At 39.4% G+C, this 25,185-nt stretch overlaps 1 protein-coding gene across 2 annotated transcripts in view; it reads right to left on the reverse strand.

The window, feature by feature from the left end:
• Positions 1–25,185, reverse strand: part of Crppa (CDP-L-ribitol pyrophosphorylase A) — a 250,550-nt gene that overhangs the window by 172,751 nt on the left and 52,614 nt on the right. For both annotated transcript variants that reach the window (XM_057782626.1, XM_057782627.1), the window contains exons 4-5: positions 13,633–13,737; positions 157–202 (exon numbers count right to left, since the gene is read on the reverse strand). In XM_057782626.1, the coding sequence (XP_057638609.1) occupies positions 157–202; positions 13,633–13,737 (151 nt within the window). The remainder of the gene's footprint in view (positions 1–156; positions 203–13,632; positions 13,738–25,185) is intronic.

A 25,185-nucleotide genomic window follows, 5' to 3' on the forward strand; every position in this document is an offset into this window, starting at 1 on the left:
AAACAAAATGCAATTATTTTCAAAACACAATCAGAGAGCTCCGTGGCCTCCAGGCATCTGCTCTCCTGAGATGGCTGGGATTTAACTGCCCTAAGAAATCCTTAGCTAGCTCATGTTTCCTGAGACTGGGAGCTGAAATCACAAGGTTGAACTTACCCTTAATCACTGACTCGGCTGCGTACAGATCCCGTTTGTAGGTCACCTAGAGGACAGACAAACCTCATTAGACTCAGAGCAGGCAGGAATGAGAAAGCAATAAAGCAATGCCCCCAAGGAAATTCTTCCTTCTGGTACACACATAACACAGGCCATTTCCAAATGAAAGAAGCATTAGACATTCACATTAAATCAAATATTCAGCAAATTATGAAGATCTGAGTCTTATATCTTTGAATAAATTATGATAGCATATAGCAGAGGTTACTGAAATATGATTAATATATCTAGGGATTTATAATCAAAGAAAACGTGTAAGTGTTCAAACAAAAGTATCCACATTGCTGTTTTATAAGGGTTTGTATTGGAGAAGAAGGAGGTAGGGGAGATGGAGGGAAATGGAAGGAAGAAAGAGGAGGAGGACTGGAAGAGGAAGGGAGTCTCCATAAAACAGACGTCATCAACTCCATTCTCGACTGAAATTCTCGAAAACTAATTTGCATTTAAAGAGACTTCCCCTGAACTGGGATGGTCTTTATGAAACAGCTTAGCAGCCCCCTGTGAGGTTTTCCTTAAAACCCAGCTACTATAAGAAGTTATCTATGGGGTGCCACAGTGTGCCTAAGTATGGAGATCTAGCCGGAAGAGCAAACAGCTTCTCACTCTGCTCACCTTCAAGTACCCTGCCATGGTATGTAGGTCTGGTCTAAGGCAGACCCTTCCCAGAGGCCATCATTGACTTCAGACACAGAGCGGTCTCTTATAATAAGGAACTAGAGCACAGTGAACCATGAGACAGTATTAAGTAACTACAGTAAGGGCCAAAAGGCTCATGAATTTTACTCAAATGATTCATGATGCCAACGGTTTAAACCTCATTTTGACAAATCTCACTTAACTCGTACCTTCCCAGACTATCAAGTTAGATATTTTTTTCCCTAAATCATCTCATCCATGGGTTTGTAGAGATGTCTTCTTTAGCTCAGGTAGACCAGGGCACTCCTGGGAATTAGATTCATCTGTTGCACCCTTGTCCTACACTAAGTCTGCTGATGCCATACTCTTCAGAGCTGCAGTAAGAGCAAACTCAAAGGAGAATGGAAGGCTACTGGAGCATTTAACAAATTCGCTCAAATCTCTAATGGACTGCTACACTGTCGCTAAAGAAGGATCGATGCACTGATAGCCATGACTCTGGGTGCTGCAGTTACAATCTATGGCCCAGTTCTGCATTCTAGAAAAGAAGAACAAGCTCACTCTATAGATTTGCCAATTGTAATAGATCTGGTTCCAATAAACATTTATAAAAATGTGCTGGATGCAGCTCAAAGTGCTAGCAGTGGGGAAATGAAAGGAGCCAGCTGTCACCTGCAGGGAGGGACTTCAGCCAAGGGCTCACTGTGACAATGAGCACACCTCGGTTTAAACTCTTTCTTAGCCAGATATCTGAACTCAAAACTAACTAGTATTTGTGATTAAAGTAAAGAGATAATTTGTTCCGTCATTATCTGTTGTATAGTTTAAACTCCAGACAGAAATCAAGAATATACTTAGCTTGTCCAGGTGGTGATGGCGCACGCCTTTAATCCCAGCACTTGGGAGGCAGAGGCAGGCGGATCTCTGTGAGTTCGAGACCAGCCTGGTCTACAAGAGCTAGTTCCAGGACAGGCTCCAAAACCACAGAGAAACCCTGTCTCGAAAAACCAAAAAAAAAAAAAAAAAAAAAAAAAAGAATATACTTAGCTAACCATTCATTTTTTATTTTCTCTGGCTTTGAGAGGTAAGCTACATTCTCAGTTCAAATTAATATTAATAGTAGATTTTTAAACTTATGTAAGTTTATCACCAAATATTCAAATAGCTTTTAGAATTCTTAAAAGTTAAAACACTACAATTGTTCATGAATAAAATAATTGGGTTATTATTTTAAAAAGTTAATATTCACAAACTAAATTTTAAAAGTCTCTTAAGTTTATTTCTCCTGTCTCCACATTATAGGCTACATAAGGATTGATGATTTGTTTACTCAGATCAACATCTGACTGAAAGCCAGCCATAGGGCCACTCGTGTGCAATCCCAGCATTTGGAGACTGAGGCAAGAGGAGGGCGAATTAAGGCCAAATTAGTCTACACAGTGATTTGAGGCTTGCCTGAGCTATGATCTACATAGCCAGATATTAGCTAGAGGGAAAAATCTGTTTTTTCCTAAATGAAACAGCTAATGTACTTCAAAGGGAACATAACTGGAAAATGTCATAATTCTAAAATGATGTGTTATTCACTTCTCTAACTTTTTATAAAACTGAGTTGTCCTTTCCTTATTTTTAAGCAAACAAAACATTACAAAAACAGCCTACCAATCAGTTTTGAAGTTGATTTTCAGCACGTCTCAGCCTTTTGGGTAAGATCAAATGTTGAAACTGATTTTTGTCTGTCAGCATGATCTGTACTTTTCCTTTGACCTTGCACAATACCCAACTATTGGCAATAATTACTTTTAAAAAAACTCTTGCAGTAATGGACTAACATGTTGATGTTTTTCTCACTGACTGGTTTTCAAACTCTGCTCACTGGAGCCTCTGGGGGTGCCCTGAGGATCACTGAGAGCACCCTGCACAGGAAGAGTCAGTCTAGCCTGTACCTCCCCCCCACCAACTACCATCATGTCTTCTTCACAAGGTTGTATCTGGGCAGTGATTCTCCTGAGTTGTGTGTCTACCTGAGAAAGTCAACAGAGAGTAACCTGAAGTTTACACAAACAGGCCAGGTTCCCTCAGCTCCCAAGAGCCACTTCACCGGGGAATGCTACACATATCTTCTTCCTTTTATGTGTAAAGCCAGAGAAGAGATCTTTCTGAACCAAACCAAGCCAAGGCGGCCTCCACTTACCTTGAGTAAGACTATATTATGCTTTAAGTCACCAAGCACCAACCTCATAGGATAATTGTAGTGATGTTTCATCTGTATTTTAAGAAATAAAGTTTGCCTGAAGTTCAAAGAGTGAAACAGTTGTACTGATCAGCTTTACAGACCGGGCAATGGTGACTCACACCTTTAACCCCAGTCAGGGAACCAATGAAAGTATCACAGCGCAAATGACCCTGCAGGTACCACTGTGGGTGGGAGACAGATAGACAATGGGGAGAGTATGTGGGAGGGTTTGAGAGTAAGGGGGTATGGGGAAAAGAGAGAAAGAGGGAGAGACAGAGGGACAGAGAAAGAGAGGAAAGGGGGAGGAGGAAAAGGCAGGGGCTGCCTCTTCAGAAGAAAACACACACACACAGAGAGGAGGTGTAAGTTGTCTCTTAAAGGAACAGGATACCCAGGTAACAGGGCAGGCCAGCATAACTATAACAGCCACAATAGTTGTCATAGAAACCGGGCGGTAATGGTGCACGCCTTTAATGCCAGCCCTAGAGAGGAATATAAAACAGGAGGAGACAGCTCACACACACAGTCTCATTCTGAGGATTCCTGGAGACAGGATAGCCATTTCAAACTGAGGTAGAGGTAAGAGCCAGTGGCTGTTTGCTTTTCTGACCTTCAGGTTTAATCCCAACCTCTGTTCTCTGGGTTTTTATTAATTGTGCTACAGATAATGGAGATATCAATCCAATACTTGGAAAAAAAACAAAACATATTAATTATTACACTTGAAAGACATAGAATATTCATTAGACACCAGTGTTAAATCCAAAGGGAACCTCAAAACGAGTCTTGGCTTAGCTCTAGATACCCTATGGAAAGACGGCTGGTCCATGTCATCATTCCTCAGGTTTCTATCTGCCAGGAAGAGCCACTTCCCTGCTGGTGTGTTCTTAGAAACACACCTAAGCCACAGGCCTGCAGCCCTCCCCGCCCCGGCACCCCACTCTACAGCTAAGGGTTTTTCTTTATAACTCAGAAGAATTTTCCTTTCTTACACACTTCTCTCTGCTCCCAGAAAGATAGCACAAGCCAATGTCAGTCCACCCCTCTTCTCTCTGTCCCAGAGATTTCCCCAAAGACCTCTGGTTATTCTCTCTTTCCTATCTATAATAATAATATTATATTATATTATTATAATATTGTTATATTATATTTATAATATTTATTGGCTATTATTAATAATAATAATTCCCACCCATGAATTGGTCATGTCAGAGGTTTCACAGTCCCCTTGTTTACAATGGGTATTTTTAAACTTCATTTCCTAGCTTGAAAAACGTTGTATGGAAATCTCAACAATAGACATTATATCAGCACACCAAATGGTTGAGAGCTGAGTAGAAATGCTTTCACTTCTTTGTTTTTAACTGAAATGCTAAAACAATGGGATTTGCAAAAGCTTTGTCTGCCAAAGGGAGAGTTCCAGTCATTCATCTCAGTAATATTGCAATGACACAAATACACCCAGGCTCCTTCTCGGGATGCACTGGAAGACAATGAAGCAGTTGTTAAATTTCTCCAATAACTGGTTATAAAACCCATGCCTTGGAGACATTTTTGACATTGGGAAACGAGAAGTCTGTTTAGCTCATGGTGAACAGAGTACAAGTGTGACCTGCTAGTGTCTAAAAGTATACTGGGGGAGACATGGGACAGATATTTACTTCAGTTCTTCTTAAATAGGATCAAGTCCCACCAAAGCAAATGATCACTGAAGCTACCAGCTACCAGCCAATCAAGGGCACCAAGAAGACAAGCCAGGATATTGGAAGGATGGAGACCCAGCCTGGGACAACAACAATATTACATTTTGAATATTTTCCCTTTATTCAGAAGAAATATAATACCTAAAACCTCAAGAGTGATGTAACAGATATGTTTCCCAGCCCACCTATTACAGATTTTATAAATTCCATACCCTCTCATGCATATTGTCAGCCAAATCAAAACTCACAGCTGGGAGCCTCTCCAGCTTCTTCCTGTTGGGGAAAAATGATGCTATCATATAGATACCCACCAGGCCAGGAAGGCTGTAACACTCCTGCAGCCTGTGTGTGTTTGGATGCTGCAACAGAACACTGTGAATTGCATGGTTTAGAAAAGTAAGAACCCATTTTCTCATTTCTCATACAAGTCCCTCTCAGGTCCCTCTGAGAGGTTTGGAGGAATCCCTTCCAGGTCCCTTCCTGACGTCTAGAGAATGACAGAGACACTACAGTGTCCTTCAGTTTGCAGATTCATCACGCCTTTCCCTGCCATCACCATCACACGCTACTGTCCTCACATCCATGTCTCCTGTCACAGCAGGACACCAGCTCCTGTCACAGCAGGACACCAGCTCCTCTGGTGAGGAGCTAGTAAAAGCAGAAGAGAAAGCCCAATGTGGCACAGAACACATCTAAGAGAAGACTGGCTCTGCTGTTATCAAAAACAATAATAAGGGTCATTTCAGGTTCCCTCTCCTCAGTTGCCCAAGGTACCAGCGGGGGACATCTCCCTGGACACCTGTGAACCCCTCTAGAGTCAAGTCTCTTGCCAACCCTAAGATGGCTCCCTTAGTTAGGATATATACTTCGCTGCTCCCATATCCACCCTTCCTATATCCCAACCATCCCAATCCCCCAAGCTCCTCCCATCCTCCCCTTCTCATGTTTCTCATCCCATTTCCCCTTTGCCCCATGCCACCTCACCCGCAAGTTCCCAGTTTTTGCCCTGCAATCTTGTCTACTTCCCCTCTCCAGGCGGATGACTATACGATTTTCTTTGGGTTCACTTTTTTATTTAGCTTCTCTAGGATCACAAATTATATGCTCAATGTCCTTTATTTATGGCTAGAAACCGATTATGAGTGAGTACATCCCATGTTCCTCTTTTTGGGTCTGGGATACCTCACTCAGGATAGTGTTTTCTATTTCCATCCATTTGCACGCAAAATTCGAGAAGTCATTGTTTTTTACCGCTGAGTAGTACTCTAATATGTATATATTCCACACTTTCTTCATCCATTCCTCCATTGAAGGGCATCTAGGTTGTTTCCAGGTTTGGGCTATTACAAACAATGCTGCTATGAACATAGTTGAACAGATACTTTTGTCATTTGATGGGGCATCTCTTGGGTATATTCCCAATAGTGGTATTACTGGATCTTGGGGTAGGTTGATCCCAAATTTCCTGAGAAATCACCACACTGATTTCCAAAGTGGTTGCACAAGTTTGCATTCCCACCAGCAATGAATGAGTGTGCCCCTTTCTCCACAACCTCTCCAGCAAAAGCTATCATTGGTGTTTTTGATTTTAGCCATTCTGACAGGTGTAAGATGGTATCTCAAAGTTGTTTTAATATGCATTTCCCTTATCACTAAGGAGGTTGAGCATGACCTTAAATGTCTGAGGAGAGGGAACCTGAAATGACCCTATCCTATACTGATGAATATCTTACATATCACCTTAGAACCTTCATCTGGCGATGGATCGAGGTAGAGACAGAGACTCAATTTGGAGCAACGGTCTGAGCTCTTAAGGTCCAAATGAGGAGCAGAAGGAGGGAGAACATGAGCAAGAAAATCAGGACCACGAGGGATGCACCCACCTACTGTGACAGTGGAACTGATTTATTGGGAGCCCACCAAGGCCAGCTCGTCTGGGACTGGATAAGCATGGGTTGAAACTGGACTCTCTGAGCATGGCGGACAATGAAGGCTGATGAGAAGCCAAGGACAATGGCACTAGGTTTCGATCCTAATACATGAACTGGCTTTGTGGGAGCTTAGCCTGTTTAGATGCTCACCTTCCTGGACGTAGATAGAAGACCTTCGTCTTCCCGCAGGGCAGAGAATTTGGACTGCTCTTCAGTATCGAGAGGGAGGGGGAATGGTGTGGGGGGTGGAGAAGAGGAGTGGGGATGGGGGAGGGGAGTGGGGGGAGGGGGCAATATTTGGGAGGAGGGGAGGGAAATGGGAAACGGGGAGCAGGTGGAAATATTAATTAAAAAAGAATAAAAAAAATAATAAAATATGAGTATATCACAAAAAAAATGAATCAATAAATTTGAAGATGGGATGAAAAATAAAGAGCAATATGTTTCTTTTCTTTTATCCACAGAACCTAAGTGTTTTACAAGCTTGATGAAATCTCAGACAGGAGAAAAAGAACCATGACTTCAATAGGTCAAAAGTGAAGCCAGGGAGTGCCCTCAATGCCTTGGAGTTCCACTAGGTTTTCCCCCAGTGGCCCTCAGACTCAGTGGGATAGTGAAATGAATTATACAAAGGAAGAGATCAAGATCTTTAACAAAACACCTAATTCATGATTGACAAAATCCTCAGAGTTACTGAAAGGATAAGAGTTCAAAAGGGACTCAGATGGATCAAGTGCGTGCGGGGGGGGGGGGGTATTAGAAAAGTTAACAATGGCGTCGCCAGATAAACAGTTAGACACCAGCATGACTGGGTCTTAGAGGACAGTTCAGAGTCCCAGCATCAGAGATAGACAGCATGGTGGAGGAGAGGCACAGAGAGACACCAGCATGGCTAGGTTTCAGAGGAGAGTTCAGTGTCCCAGCCTCAGAGATAAAGAGTAGGGGGCTGCTCACATGGTAAAAATCAGAATATCTTCTTATACCTTTCTGAGTTTGGTGGTTTCACAGTTTCACCTAGAACCAGACATTCCAATTTACATGGCAAGGGGCAGGAGTGTAGAACAGGAAGTGTGGTTATTAAAACTCCTTTAATATAAACTTACTACCCAGGTGAGAGATCCTGGCATCTGGAAGTGTGTCAGCTTGGGATTTACAGAAAATATCTCAGTAGGGTGTCTGGCATTATCTGGGCAGGGGGGCCAGGGGCTGATTTAAATATAATATTAGTATCGTTACTTCACGTGGTCCTGAAATCAGTAGTACACTAACAGCAATACCATACAAATATTCTATTAGTAATACATTATGGCTTGTAAGATGGAAAAGCAACAAACACAGCTAAACTCTGACAGTGGCTACCTGGCTTACTACAAAGGTAAGATCTCAAACACATTCCTAGACAGCCTTAGAAATGCTTACAAAGCACATAGGAGTCCTGGATTTATGTCATGCAGCAGCTTTGAATGCTCAGGACAGAATTTGAGAAGTAGGAAAGAAAATTGAGTCATTTACTAAAGTTATACAAGGTCCAAAGGAAACCATCATGCTTTCTTACAAAGATTGATGTCAGCAGTAAATAGATTGATACCAAATTCAGAAGCTAGACAAATAACAATTGAATCTCTGGCTTTTGAAAATGCTAATGCACAATTGAAAGGGGTAATTAGGCCATTAAAGGCCAGATCAGCACCCTTGGAGGATGGATCTGAGATACAATCAATATTGAATCTTGTGACTATGATGATGCTTGGATAGGACATGTGATATCCAGAGGTTTAAAGAAAAATCTAAATGTCAAATGTTTCAATTGTGGTAAACAAGGTCACCCAAAAAGGGACTGTAAACAGGCCACTTCTAGAAACAATGTTTTTACCAAGCATAATTCAAACAGAACACCCCTCCCTTCTGTATTATGAAGAAGGTGCGGCAAAGGCAGCCATTGGACTAAAGAATGTAGATCAACAAGAGGCAGTCAAGGTAACTCTTTGACATTGGAAAACACTTTGAGTGGCTTCTCATAGGCCCCCAAGCCAAATTTGGTTCAGTAATTTCCTGTCATCATGGAGGAAACTCTTTCCCAGAACAATTAAAGAACATAATGCCTATTGTAATAAACCATACTTTTCTAAATGATAGATAAACTAAAGAAGAGAGAACAAAAAATTCAGGAGAAACCATAAAGCAAATAATTTGGCAAACTTCTACAAATGAACAAAGATCAAAATTAAAAGCACAAATACATGATATTGTCACTGAAGGTCTCATGGACATAGGTGTAGATGTAACAATAATTGCACCAGAATCTTAGCATCCAAATTGGCCTCTTCAGAATGTAAATGTTCAGTTTTTAGGGGTTAAACCTTAATCTCAGGTAAAACAGAGCATGAGATGGGTCAAATGTATATGGCAAATAGAAAGAGAGGAAAATTAAAACCATATGTGGCTAACATAGCAATGAATTTATGTGAACATGATTTGATAAAGCAATGAAATATTCGAGTTAACATTCCCCCAATCTCAAATATGAACCATACATTAATATATGTTTCTGGGAAAATTATTAGAAGGTATTATAAAGAACAGCCACTGACTATTCAGGTTGTACAAGAACAGGGCACAACAGTTACTGACCTTCCAAAGCCAACAACAGTCCTACCTTTAAAATGGTTGATAGACAACCCTGTATGGGTTACACAATGGCCTTTAACAACAGAGAAACTGTAGCCTTAGAACAGCTGATATAGGAGGAATTATATGATCAGCATACTAAAGAATCAACCAACCCTTGGAATTCTCCTGTGTTTGTTGTTTAAAAAAAATGGAAAATGGAGAATAGTAACAGATTTAAGAGTTGTTACTAAGGTAATTCAGCCAATGGGCTCTCAACAGTCTGGCATTCCTTTGCCTTCTCTATTGCGTAAAGGATGGCCTCTTACAGTTATTGATTTAAAAGATTGTTTCTTCACTATACCTTTTTGAGAAAAAGACAGAAAAATTTGCCTTCACAGTGCCTACTTATAATAATTCTCAGTCTGCTAAGAGACATCAATAAAAATTCTCCCATATGGAATGTTAAATAGCCCTACCCTGTGCCAATATTTTGTATGTCAGCCATTTGGAAATGATACACAAGCAATTTCCTCAGTCTATAGTTTATCATCACATGGAATACATCTTATTAGCTAATTCAAATATAGATACTTTAGAAAGAATGTTTGAAGCAATAAAGAAAATTCTGGCTTGCTGGGGATTACAAATTGCTACTGAAAAAATACAAAGAGGAGATTCTACTAATTATTTAGGACATAGAATATGTTTGCAAAAATCAGAGCCCAGGGCTGGAGAGATGGCTCAGAGGTTAAGAGCACTGCTTGCTCTTCCGAAGGTCCTGAGTTCAATTCCCAGCAACCACATGGTGGCTCATAACCATCTGTAATGAGGTCTGGTGCCCTCTCCTGACCTGCAGGCGTACACACAGACAGAATATTGTATACATAATAAATAAATAAATAAATAAATAAATAAATAAATAAATAAATAAATAAATATTTAAAAAAAAATCAGAGCCCAAAAGGTGCAAATTAGAAGAGATCAATTGCAGACTATTAATGACTTTAAAATAGTGCTAGGAGACATTTTGTATCATGGACCATTATTGGGGTAAAACCTGATAAACTGAGTAATTTGTTCAAAATCATAGATGGTAACAAGAATTTAATAATTCCTGGAAATTATTAGCTGAAGCTAAGAGAGAATTGATAAATGTCCTACATTTTTCTTTTCAGGATCCCCAAAAGATGGCATCACCCTTCACCCTCAGACAATAGAAAGTGACTTTAAGAACATGATACCAACATTCCCAAGAGGTAGGGTAGGTGTTTTTTGGTCTTTCACTGGGTTATGGATATTTGCCATTGTTTAGGGGTGTTAATTATATGTTGTTATTGGTAATGGTCAAGTAAAATTGAAGAAAGAAGACTAGAGTCAGAGTTCTTTCTTTGAAAAGAAAGGGAGTAATAGATATGATAGGTTGTACAGATATATTATTGAGTCTACTCTTAAAAGAAAAAGGGGGAATATAAAAATAGGATTAAAAGTTAGATTATTGAATCTACTTTTAAACCAAAAAAAGTAACTTGTTTTAAATATTTTACATTGATATGAACCTTTGTATATTGATTCAAATTTTTAGGTTAATTTTGGTAGTACATACTATACATACATTTCTACTCTTCTTCAAGGTATTGTACCTATACAGCTCATTTAAAATGTAATGCAAGTTTATAGACCTTGAAAACTAATATTATCAACTAATATAAGGTATTAGTTGGTATAAGAAAATGTAAGTTAATATTTAGGCTTTATATTACAGTAAAACTTGTTGTCATATTAGGTATATTTTCAAGGTCAAACAGATATATTTTAGATAGACATCTTCAAACACAGCAAATATCTACAGAATATAGCATTTAAGATGTTTTAATAACATAAGTTTTTTTTTTCTTTTTTAATGACAGTGACACATGTCTGTACCTGGAAGCACCAATATACTTCAGAGAAGATGATGAGCATTGAAGAAACTTCACATAAACTTTACTTTTTTACTTGCCCAGTTAACCACTAGGTGAGAAAGTGCCCCTGCCTCAACTGCTGACAGTATGCTGCCCAAATTAGACAAGCAGGGCACAAAGGAAAGAACTGTCAAAATTTTCCAAGACAAAGAGGGACAGCCCTTCAGTACATCCTGCTTCGCAGAAACATCTGTCAAATATGCTAGGCCTGAATGCCAAAGATAGATACCCCAACATTGCAAAGGATACTTGGATGACTGTCCAGGTAGCTGTTTCTATCATATCTTGATGTGGGATCCCCCTCTGTGTACTGTGAATACCATTGGTTAATAAAGAAACTGCTTTGGCCTATAACAAGGCATAACTTAACTAGCAGGAAAAAAAATAAACTGAATGCTGGGAGAAAGAAAGCAGAGTCAGAGAGAAGCCATGGAGCTGCCACCAGAGACAGACATGCCAAAACTTTGCTGGTAAGCCACAGTCACGTGGCAATACACAGATTAATGGAGATGGGTTAGTTTAAGATATAGGAGTTATCCAGAAATACACTAGAGTCATTGGTCAAGCAGTGTTTTAAATAATATAGTTTCTGTGTGATTATTTTGGGACTGGGCGACTGAGAACAAACTAGCACCCTCCTACAACAATGTCTCACACTCTTTGGAAGTCGTTTGCTTGCACTTCCTGCCTACTCAGGTAATATTATTTTTACCTCTGGTCTCTAATGGAGTTGAAAACTTTATAGTTAGAGTTAGAGGTGCAGGTTTGTTACTAGATTCAGAAAAGAAATTAACTAAAGAGATGTAAAGTGTATAAGGTTGAGAGACAATGAAAGATGTTTTGGCAATGCAAATTAGAATAGAAAGTGAATTAGGTACAACCTTTTGGACTCATCAAGATAGGATATATATATATATATATATGGATTATTCTCTCTGATTTGTCAACTGCTAATGGATTAGACATTATTGGTGTTTTTATTGCCTTATATATTGTATATAGTTATTGTACTTGTTGTATATAGTTTTTCATATATTAGTTATAACCTTTTTTATTTTAGACGAATAAAGGAAAACCGGGTGATATCTTGTTTGTACTCTAACCAATAAAGCTTGCCTGAAGAACAGAGGACAGAGTTAGCAACTAATTGACCATAGAGATCTGGAGGTCTGTACAGATGGACAGGAAGTGATATGGCTGGGCAAAGAGAGGAAGTGATAAGGTAGGATGGAGAGAGGAGCTCAGTCTCTTCCGGGGATGAGAATCTTAGAGGTTTCTCTGATCTTTCAGTTTTGATCCTTTAATATCTGTTTCTGGGATTTTATTATTAATACCAATTAGTACTCATGCAATGCATGTCATTGCCATAAAAAAAATGCCCACTCATTGCATAGACTGCCAGGCAAGGTGACACATTCCTTTAACCCCAGAACTCAGGGACAAAGTCAGGCAAATTTCTGAGACACTGATCTACATAACGAGTTCTAGGACTACCAGGGCGACCTGGCATGCTGGGACTGAGGGCGCTCGCACGATTCCCAGGCACCTTTTAGCAGCTCTGCTATTCTGAGCGTCAGAGGCTTGGCCAACACCACTGCTTCAGGACTCTTCTAGATCCACAATCTTCTCCCTGGGGAAGGCAGGGCAGGCACGCTGTACCTGGCTGGGCACACGGCTGCAGAGGGATGGTGCTATCCGAGAGTAAGGCGCATGCCAACAGAATACCTGGGTCTAGCTACACCATGGGCCACAGCGGTAACATACATGTTTTCAACTTGATTTAATTGGAACTAGCATCCGGAGCTCAGGAAAATGTTGCTGGAGTAGATAACATAATTGTAGCTTCAACCCAACTAAGGAACATAAAACAAGACTGCACATAAAGAGCAAGGAAAAAGATCCAAGTCAGCAAACCTACAGGCCTAAATGAAATACGTCTAATGGATTCCAAGGTAAATTTTATTGAAGCAAAGAAAAAGAAACATCCTCACACACTGATGCTCACAAGTCCCAGTGAAACTCTCTGACTTCAGAGTTCTCTCTCTTATGACTGGAAGCACAATACACACATATATGCATGTGCACACACATGCACACACACTCATGCACACACTCACACACTCATTCATACACACACACTCACACATACACACTCATCCTCACTCGCACACATATACACTTACACTTGCTCATATACCCTCACTCACACACTCACACAAACACATTCACACTCACTCACACTTGCTCATACACCCTCACTCACATACTCACACAAGCATATTCACACACTCTCACACTTACATACAGCATAGAAATCCCACATGACGAGTCTCTCTTACCTTCCAGAGGTCGGGGGGCCCTTCTATGAGTTTTGCTTTTGTGTGAGAGTATTTTAGGGCCAACTGCAAGCACTCTGTTCCAAATTCAAAATCATAGTCACTACACTGGGGACAGAGGAATAAAGAAACATAGAGTAATTAACAAGCTATAATACAATTGGTAAAACATAAAGCAAAATGAAACAAAGAAGTCTTTTATTTCAAAAACAAAAAATACAAAGGGAAGCACTCAGAGGATTAGCAAACGTTTTAACTATTTGACTGTGTTGTAGAATAATTCTTCTTGTACCCTAAAAATGAAGTAAAACAATGAGCAAATAGGAAAGTTTAAAGCATCTCAGAGATCTGGGCTCCCCAGGGTGTCTATGACCATAACAATATTTATTTCTGTTGCTCATACTTGAAAGAAGGGCTGAGGAATTACCACATCAGCAACCTCCATTTAACAAAAACGCATCTGTAAAACACAAATCCCCTTCTCCCATTTATAACTTGATATTAAACCATCATGGCTATGATTCATTTTAATATTTAGAATATCAATATGTCATTCTTAAAACATTTACATCTGAACACATAAATGGTTCAGTCTTTCATTATATAGAAAAATGGAAACTTCACAAATACAGTAAAATGCGCATGACTTACTTTTAAGTGAAAACATCAAAATCACTAAGCAACAACCTAATTCACTGAAGCTCTGAAAAAATGTTCCATCGACATAAAGGTAAATAACACAGGAATCATGTCCTCAGAGGAACATCAGTCTGGAGTGGGGGCTGACTTCAGAAACTGGCAACAGAATTTTGTCTGCAGCACTGGAATGGTATCTACAGGAAAAACCCTGGGAAAGTTACCTGAGTGCACGTGAGGTTATTGGGAAGGGCCTGTCTGAAGCAATGGTCTCTGGACTCCAGCTTAAAGATTAACAGAAGATGAGGAACGAAGTCTAATCAATTCTTTTCTGGGTAAGAGCATCAATGCATGTTTATTTTCCAAGATTATGAGTGAGCATGCACCTATGTGGAAGGATGCACCACTGTGTGTATGCACCTCTGTCTGTAAGCACCTATGTGTGAGGATGCATCTATGTGTGTATGTGACCTCTGTTCTGTATGCACCTATGTGTGTGTTTGTGAATCTATGTGTGTGTGCACCTATGTTTGTGTGTGTACCTATGTGTGAGGATGCATGGGATACCGGTGTACTGAGACCTTATGTTGTGTGAGAAGTACTTTACCCACTGAGCCCCCATGTAAGGGGAACAACAACAAGGCACAATAATGAATACAGTTTTCAGCACAAAATTCCAAAGTTTTTTTATTGTCCTGGAAGATTACAAAATCCTAACTGTAGGAGCTTTTGAAATTAATGAAGAAAACAGGCAAATGTGCAGTCTTCATTTCACCTGGACCATAATGTCTCACGCCTTTTATTTTTATGTGCTATATGGTAGAATTTCTAGGAATGCTTAAATGCAGTATCAAGAGCTGCATTTGATAAGACGAATGTTGGTAGACCTCTGCTATACACTTTCAACATTTTTACAGTATTATCTATAGTATGTGAGATGTCTACAGAGGGAAGAGACAGCCCATGTTTAAGTTCAAACAACGACTAATAACCTCCACTGTTCCCTGGATCATCACACTACAAAAAAAAAAAAAAAAAAAAGCATGAACACTCCCTATTCAGCCTGCTGGTCTCACAAAATGCATAATGAGAAAAGCCCAAGGATGAGTTCCTTCCTGCCTGAAACACACTGAATGCTATGCTCTTGGCTATGCTGTAGCTAAGTCTGTAGAAAAAGTAAAAAATGATGCAAACACATATATAGACTTGCAGTGTCTCTTCCTTTTGCATAGGGATGTGAGTGAGCCAGTACACGTGACCTTGCTCTCATAAAAAAAGTGTAACTTTTCTGAGGTCCAACGTGTCTTTCCAAACCTGTGACCACAGCTCTGAATGGAGAGATAGATAGATAGATAGATAGATAGATAGATAGATAGATAGATAGATAGATAGATAGATAGATATGGGGTGTGTGTGTCTGTGTGTGCATGTGTGTGAAATTTATGTAGGAAAAAGAGGCTGGGTTTGGTTAGAGACAAATCTGGACTTACCACTATATAGATTAATACTACAAAGGTCTTGAAGAATTTTATAAAAACTTCAAAAGTAAGTTCAGAAGTCTGCAATCAGTGAAAAAGCCTGAATGTCTGCTGTTGCGAATATTAATGATCAGGCTCTTCTTACTAAGACATTGAAAATTATAAGATTTGACACACATATATGAACAAAAGAAAGACTAGAGAAGTAGCAAAGGGGTCATGAACCAAAAGCCATGAAGCCATGTGATACATATTTCCTACAGGAAAGTCATTAATATCATGAATTTTGTAATAACAGAAGGTGGAATAACATCTCCATATTGTCTTGCTAATCCCACAGGTGTGTGGAGAAAGACCACCAACCCAAATCATGGACAAATTAATTAAAGCGAGTTTTATTAGTGTGTACTTGGGCTGTGTCCCCCTAAGGCAGAGTTCAAGAGATCAGCACTGGGTGTGGGAAAGATAAGGTCTTTCCAGCTCAAGAGTAAGGGATTTCCAAATAGGGGGTTTGGGCAGGCAAATAAGTATGGGCCACAGAAGCAAACATAGGCATAACAAGTTGGTCATAACAACCCTCTGAAGCAAAGGCGCAAGGTGGTCATAACAACCTCTTTGAAACAAAGGTAGGGTTGCCATTTTCTGGAGCAGGCAATACAGAATCGTTTGTAGCTATGGTTACAGGTGGGGCTAGCTTAATTCTTGCAAAGCAGAGATTTAATCATAAAACGGAACAAACCTAGTCTGATTTTACTATAAGACAGCTTTTAAGTACCAGATGGAGGCAGGTTGTTTCATCAGGCCCTCCTCGGGAATCCTCTGTCAGAAAGAAGCCCTTGCCTACACATCTAGCTTTCTGTCTACTTGTTTCTGTTGCTGTCTATATTGGCCATAAGAACCCTGCATGCCTTAATAACAAACATTTTTAGTTCCTACTTGGGCCCAACTTCCACAGTGGTGGCACAGTTCTCAACACTCTATTAAAAGTTAGAATGCATCAATGAGCTCACCAAGTTTCCTAAATGCTGCTCAATCCAGACAAGCTGATAACCAAGATAAACCATCAGAGTCATGTTGGTCAGGATCAGGCTCTCCTGATGCCATTTCTCAAGAAAACCGCTCGGGAAAGTTTTGATTCTATACTTTATTTGTTTCTCTTTCTCAATGATAGAAGAAGTGCTTGTTCAGCTTCTACACATGCTATGAAGGGGTAACAGCTTCTGAGCTCCTTACAGAAGACCACATAGACTTCCCAGAAGGCTACAGGGGCTGATAGTCTACAAAACTGGAAGGGAAAAATGAGGCAAGAAAAGACCTGATATGGAAAACCTATATACACAAAGGAGTGAGAAAAGGAATTCCAGGATGGGAGTCAAAAAGGAATCCCAGTGATTACACTGGAGGAGCAGAATGAGAAAGCAGGCAAGAGGCTCAACAATAAATAGAATGCTTCTAGACACGAAAATCTGACATGAAAATCAGGATTGGCATGAAGGTACTTTACTTTTGTGGTGTTATTCATGTATGGACTTTCCTGTGACTACTTCTTTCCCCAAAGAATGCAACATTTATTATATGGTTATTTATAAATATAATATATGTATTTATATTGTACTATGACAGGGAAAAGGCACTCTGTTTCCTAAACATGAGTGCTTACTAGTAGGAAGGACAGTTTTATTTCAAATATAGATATTTAATACTTTCAGACAACCAACCAGATGTAGGAGAGAATATAAAATCTAAAATCATATCTATGTATTGTTACTCTATCATAAAATTTTAAATTTGGCTAGCATTGGACAGACTAAACCCTTATGTTTACCTTACTGAGGCTTCAAGCCCATGAAATCTCCTCTGTTCTTAGACTGTCCTCATCAACTAGTAGGCAACAGTTAAACAACTAAAAAGATTTATTACCGGGATCCTAGCTTCCTTGTTCCGCTATCCTAACAGCAGATGTTCCTTATAAACTCAGCCACAAATAACCATGTTCTAATCAGCTTTCTTGGTTGGTAGTCTATACATGTATCATGTGTATGTGCACATACTATTAAAAAGCAAAAATCTGCCAGCATAATGGTACACACTTTTAATCTTAGCATTTAGAAGGCAGATGCAAGCAGATCTATGTAAATTTGGAGCCAACCTAATCTACATAGGGAATACTAGACCCGGTTTTTTTTTAAAAAAAAAAAAAAAAAAAAAAAACTCTATTGCAAGGCTTGATGTGAAAACAATTCATTCATCCCCTAACTAACTTTGCCTCGCAAACAGGCAATCATCACATGCTGTAAATGCTAATCTAGTATGTATTTCTATGTGTAACAGTCAGTCTTTGCCCAGTAACAAACGTGCAGAAATTCTGTTACAATAAACTGTTCATCACACAACTGTAGGGTAGCAGAGGTATCATCCTTCCACCTGTAGGCTGCAGGGCTCTGATTCATCCATTTCCTCTGGTGACTTAGACTGGAGGGCAGCAACGTAGACCATCTTCCTAGGACTTCTAAGAGCAGCACAGAGGACAAACCCAGGACTGTTGGCACACTGTCAACCTCCACCTGTTACATCTAGCAAAATCCCTTCACCCAATGCAAATCAGGCAGACAGACACAAAACTGAGGAGACACTTTGCCCAGAAGGGTTCATGGCAATGGTACAAACAGGGCACTGTTCCCAGAAGACGATGACTCCGCTCTGACTGGGATCTACCTACCACACAATGCTCCTGATTAATACACTGCGATGTGACCTCTACTTGTTCGGTTTTCTTCATTCTCTTCTGAACAACTAAAACAGCTTCATCTCCTTTCCTCACCACAATACATAGCCACACTTTTCAGCCCCTATCATTCCAATGCTGTAGCTTTGATCTTACCAACGCAGAGATTTTACGTCATTGACTGTGTAAACTTTTCTCATAGCTAAAACACATAATGCTAAAAGTCACTTTCCTGAATAAGTCTGCTTTTCCTGGAATTCAAGATTGTCTTTTGTTTTATGTGGTTATCTTTCTGTATGATTATAACTCTTCAATACTGCACACTTGGCTGCTCATACCCACATCTATTCTCAAGATATGCTAAGACTCAGGAAAAAGTCACCCTTGGAATCTCCAGTCCTTGAAACCAGAACCATTGTGTCGTTCTCAGAATGCCGCATGCCATCTCAGGGACATTCACGGTCTCTCTATCATCAACCACCCAGGCCCTATGTATGCATGCAATCTTCTTTCTTAACTGACCCTTTTTCCCAAAACAAATCCTCCCAGAACTTCCTATGGAAAGATTGTATAGAGAGGTTTATAAAAATACCTGAGATGTGTATGTTCAGGAACTTCCTATGGAAAGATTGTATAGAGAGGTTTATAAAAATACCTGAGATGTTCAGGAACTTCCTCTTAGATTGGACAGATTTCACAAACTAAAGCCTTCCAAAGACAGATAGCCACAAAGATACTAGCTACAAAGAGTAGGGGCAGGGGCTTCTCAGTCTGCAGTCAGCATGCATAGGGGCTTCTCGGTCTGCAGTCAGCATGCACAGGGGTTCCTCAGTTCACAATCAGCATGCACAGGGGCTTCTCAGGCCACAGCCAGCATGCACAGGAGATTCTCGGGTAGAAGGCAGCATGCACGGGCTCTGGAGCTGCGGTTTGGAAGGCACCCCGGCCTCCACTGCAGCCTGTGCTCTCGTCACACTACTCCCAGAGCTCACTAATTTGTAAACGTTCTTAATAAACGTGAACTGTTTTCCTTTCCTCAGCTCCCAAACGTGGAGAGTTCTCCGCTGGCCTCCACTTGTTTGGAACTCTGCCTTTTATATCTATGGAGTCTCTGCTATTAATTCATCAAGCTGAATAATTTTCTTTTGTTATTGGCAATCCTTCTATTTTTGATCTTAAAGATTTATAACAGTTCTATTCCTTTCAATCCCCTTGAATGATGTTTAAGTTGTGAGTAAAATGATATACATATCCAGTCCACCAACTATCATTTCCTAGAAACAGAAATTGTGTGCATATTAACTATATACATATTCCAAACTGTCTTCTCCAAAGACGGCTTCTGCTTATGTCCCTACAAATGTATGCAATTGTATCAGGTTTTTACACATAAAGTAAATGAATATTACTCACAGGGATCCAAACCCTCTGAAAATATGTATTGTGTATAATCAGATTATTTTTCTGGGAAAGGAAGGATTCCTTAATTTTCAGAGGTTCTACAATTCACCCCCAAAGTTAGGAACTATTGTTTTATGGTAATCATGTAATGGTCCATGGCTACAGATAATCTGATTATACATCCTTCCATCCGTGACAACCTTCAAATTACTATTGCAGCACAGCAGCCTGGGAAATTTGCCCAACAGGGAACAATATATACATTCGAGTAGAGCTGAAGCAAAGGCGTGCATGCACAGGCTTCTCACTGTGTCGTTGGAGGAGCATGCTCACAATATTCAAGCGTTCACAAAATAGACCAGTTTACAATTAGGTAAACAATGAACACCTGCATTCGATTTATCAACTTAACATCAAACCTGAAGCATTTTGCATACATTTACATGGTTTGAATTATGCAATGCACCTTAGAATTGCATGAGACAGTTATCCAAGAAGCTTTGTTCTTCTATCAGATCATCTCCTGAGTAAACAGCCTCAGAGTGTGTCCATACGACGTTGATACAGAAACACCCCTTGCTGGATAAGAAGTAAAAGCACAAATGAACTGGAGAAGCACAAGATTTCTTTTGGGGTACAAATTTTTAAATGAGTTCACACAGAATGCATTTGCAAAAGCCTTTAAATATCTTCTACAAAAAAAATTAATAAACTTATCGAATTATTTTAAATCTTTGCAAACCTACACAGTCAATGTTCGCTCTGAATGGCAATCGCATCCATAGCTGACAGTTCAGCAATGCAGAGATTTTTAATTTTTTTAAATGTATGTAACCGGATAATTATTGCAAAGCCATAGTATGGGAAGCAACTTCACTGTAATAAGTAATATTAAACTTTCACTTTTAGTCTTTCTGTTGACTTCCACAATTGAATATTGTCAAAAACAATAAAAAGCAAAAATGTCAGTTAACTCTCATTTATCTTCTTGGGTAAACTACTCAAAAGTTAGACAATAAAATCAGAAAATGAAATAGTGGCCTAAATCGCAAATGATTAATCTTAGGTGGCAATGAATTATCCAATGTGTATAAACAATGGAAAGAAAACAAGACCTTTATCAGCATCTAACCACAAAGATAAGAAAGATTTAAATTCTTGCAAGAGCACTGAGAGAGTTTTGCCGTAAGCTCACAAAGGAGTGTAAAGAGTTGAAATGAGCCCAAGACATTCGGAGAAGGGAGAGTCCAGGTCTAGAATTAGTGTCCTTAGCAGCAGGATCAGACACACTGTTCAAAGGCAGACAATGTATGAAAGTCCATCTACTGGAGAGGCTAGTTACAACTTACAGAGTTGAAGCTACCTGTAAGACATATTCATACTCATAAGCAGTGGAAAATTTATTCCACTCTAAGTGAGAAGTATATGAGAAAGAATGGTTGGAGACATGGAATAGCATCAGTTCACTAATGAAGCCAATCTTCATGGGAAATTTCCCAGGCAATATGCTGAGAACAATAGGTAAGGCTGAGAGGGTGGGGTAGGGTGGGACCCACACAGACACAGATAGAATGAGGAGCTCACTGTCTCGGTGACCACATGCCACACATGGAGACGCTAAACAGAGGCTGGCGACAGTGATCTTGATAGACATCTTTCTTCTATTCAGTTGATACACTGCAAATCACACCAAACATAAGTCTAGAGCGATGGGAACTACAACCATCTTACTTAACCCCAGTAGACATCACAAAGTCTTTCCTAAACAAAGCGCAGTTATAAAATTCTTTGCTCCTTTCTGCACAGCTTGACAGGGAGCACTTGGAGATCTCCTCCTCACTGACATCCAGTACCTTCTTCCACTTCCTAACTTTTGCCTCACATGTCAAGTTTAGAACTACCGAGTCTTTTGCACTGCAGACCTCAGCATCAACTCTTCTCTAAACTGGAGTCTGAAACTCGGCTTTTACCAAATGCTGGGCTCCTCTGTTTCACAAACACTTTTCCTTATTCTATAAGATCTGTGTTCTCCTGACATAGCAGAGGAAGAATTAAATCTGCCTAAACATTAGGCTACCAGGCCAAACATAATAAAACTTTTCAACAATAACAGAATGAAGGACAAGAGTGTGAATAAATTTCAAAATTCTTACTTAAGCAAGACAGATTATAAATCCATGATTTTACTGATATGGCATGCATATTTGTAACACGAGGGCCTGTCCTCCCACCAGGTCCCACAGCCATTTGACCCCAAAGAAAATCACACAGAGAGTCTATATTAATGATAAACTGATTGCCCATTAGCTCAGGCTTCTTATTAGCTCTTATAACTTATATTAACCCATTATTCTTATCTATGTTAGCCACATGGCTCAGTACCTTTTCAGCAGGGTAGGTCACATCCTGCTTCTTCCACGTCTGGAGGACTGCAGAGGAGGGCTTCTTCCTTCCCAGAATACTCCTGTTCTCATTGCCCCACCTCTACTTCCTGTCTGGTTATCCCACCTATACTTCCTGCTTGGCTACTGGCCAATCAGTGTTTATTTAAAACATAATTGACAGAATATAGACAATTCTCCCACACTACTCATTTGCTTGTTTTTCCTTTTTTTTTTTTTTTATTTATTTTTTGAGACAAGTTCTCTCTACCCAGCACTGGTTTTTCACTGTGAACACCAGACCAGAACAGTCTCAGAGAGTCACCTGCCTCTGCCTCCCAAGTGCTAGGGTTAAAGGCGTGTACTAACATGACTGGCCGCAATATAGCATTTTAGAATAAACTTCAGTGATCAAAAGAAGATTGGTGGTATTCAGGGTCAAAGGGTGGTGAAAGGGACCCAAGCTCAAAGGGGCATGAGGGGCACAAAGCTATCTGTCGAATGTGGTTTGTGTAAAATTCTCAGGGCTACACACTTTGTGATTACATACCAAGACATTTGAGTTTTACTCTCATATAAAGTATTTCCCAGTGAATCTTAAATATAAAATATCATTTACAATAACAATGATAAAAACAAGATACCTAGTAATAAATTTAACAAAAACATTGTAAGACTTCTAGAGAGAATCTAGTAAGCTTACTGTAAACATATCTTTAATTGAAAGAGATTAAACTGTTTATAGATGCTATATTAGAAATACCATAGTTCATTCTCAAATCACCCTCAGGTAAATTACAAACAAAAAAAATAATCCTAGCATATTCTTAGAAATTGTAAAATCTAACCCTAAAATTTATATAAGAAATAGTCCTAAAAATCATATAATACTATTAAATAAGAATCAGTGAAAATAACTTCCTAAATATGGCTTTAACCCTAGCATTTAGCAGAAGAAATGGGTGTCTGTGAGTTTGAGGACACACTGGTCTACAGAGTAGGTTATAGGCCAGACAGAGCTACATTGTGATACCTTATCTAAATAATGAGCAAACAAAAAAAATCAAAAAATGTGAATTGAAACTCATCCATGAAATGCTACTTACACTGGAACAGAAAGTGAACTAGGATAGCCTTCCCATGTGTAGAGAGAAGCATGCAGGTTTTCTTTAGGCAAACTGATGAGAACATGGGTACCTAGAAATCCTTTGAACATAATAATGACCCATTACTGGCTATGCCTTATCTGCTCTGTTTGAAATCCTCATCTCTGGTAACCTACGGATAGGCCTTTCTTAGAAACACAGATTTCACAAAGGCAGTCAAGTTAAGTGAAGTCATTAGGACAGTCCCTAGTCCAATCACTGTGTCCTTCTAAAGTGGCAAATTTTAGAGACAAAAACAAAAAGAAGAAAGACACACACTAGATGGCAAAGATGCCATATCCATGGACCAGAAAAGTCGAGACTGCTGGCAAAAGCTGAGGGCTAGTTGAGACAAGCGTGGCTTCTATCCTGTTGCCCTGGGAAGAGCAAGCCTGTACGAAGTTAGACTCTCAGGCTCCAGAAATGAAGCACAGTAACTTTCTGTTTTTATTAAGCCACTTTGAGAATTTTTTGAAACCTAGGAAACTACTATATATTCACTACAAAGCAAAACAAAATAGTACCAATAGCACTGAAAACTTAATTCAGTTTCAAAACCCGGCATTAGGAACTAAAGAAATTAAAAGGAAATAATGTCATATAGTGGCACAATTAAGAATGCTCCACCTAACATGAGAGGTAGAAAATATTGCTAATAAATTCATGAATTTGGACATGATGGCTTGCTGTGTCTATACCCTTAATCATATAAATTTACATCTCTCCCACCAAGGTAGGTATGAAAGCTGTGTCTCCATCTGCTGATGATCAGGGCAGTGGAAAAGAGCAGAAACAACAGTGCTCCAATCACAAGTTAGTTTTAGTTTGCACGCTTCTCCTGTCCACACCCCCACCACATCCATAAGAAAAGCCTAAACAGCCCACTGGCCAGAGAAAGACGGCACACTGGGCCAAAGATGTCCACACTTACACAAAAGTTAACTGTATCAATGAGCAACTGTCTTCAAAGTGGCAAGACCAAGGTAGCTAATGATCACTTGTATAACAAAAGAATCTGATATTCTGCTTCTTGGAATAGTTGTTTTAAATTAGGCTAAACTATGCAGTATTTAATAAACAACCATACAGAAGTAATAACCTACAAATATATTCAATAGAAATAATAAAAATTATAAAAAAGAACAAGTAACAGGAAAATAGTGCCAGAGTAATTCTATTCATAAAAACATTAAAAGTAGGGAAATTTTCAAATAAATAGAGGAAGGCAAGGAAATTAAGACAAAACAGAGCCACATGAGGAAAGAAGGACTATGGGCCAGAACAAGGACACAAATGGGAACACACAGCATGCTGCACGAATGTGAACTTAAATGTGTGTGCGCTTTATCCTTAGAACAGTATACCAAGCCTGTAAGATACTTGGCTAAGAGATAAATCATGCACATTCATGAACAAAAGCTGTCATGGCAGGAACAGGCTTAGGCCTTTGTGTCCTTTCCTCACATAGCACACGAAGGTGCAGACTTGTGTGAAAATAGTTAACAGTAATAGGCCAGGGCTGTCTTGACAACACTGGAAGTTTAGGCAGGAGCATATGGCTTCTTCAAGAAATTCTTCTCTAATGTTTATTGATACATATTTAGTATTGTTTAATAATGTGATTTAATAAATATTAACATTTTAATAAATATTATTTAGATATAAATTATTCACCTAAGATTTAACATTTATCTTTGCTCGGTGTTTACTGAGAGAGTTAAGTCTCTTTAACGTCAGTGAGTTGAGGTCATTATATTTGCCCAGTTAGGATAAAGTCAAAGGAGCACACA

Source organism: Chionomys nivalis, chromosome 10, assembly GCF_950005125.1.
Source record: "Chionomys nivalis chromosome 10, mChiNiv1.1, whole genome shotgun sequence".
Taxonomy (NCBI): Eukaryota; Metazoa; Chordata; class Mammalia; order Rodentia; family Cricetidae; genus Chionomys; species Chionomys nivalis.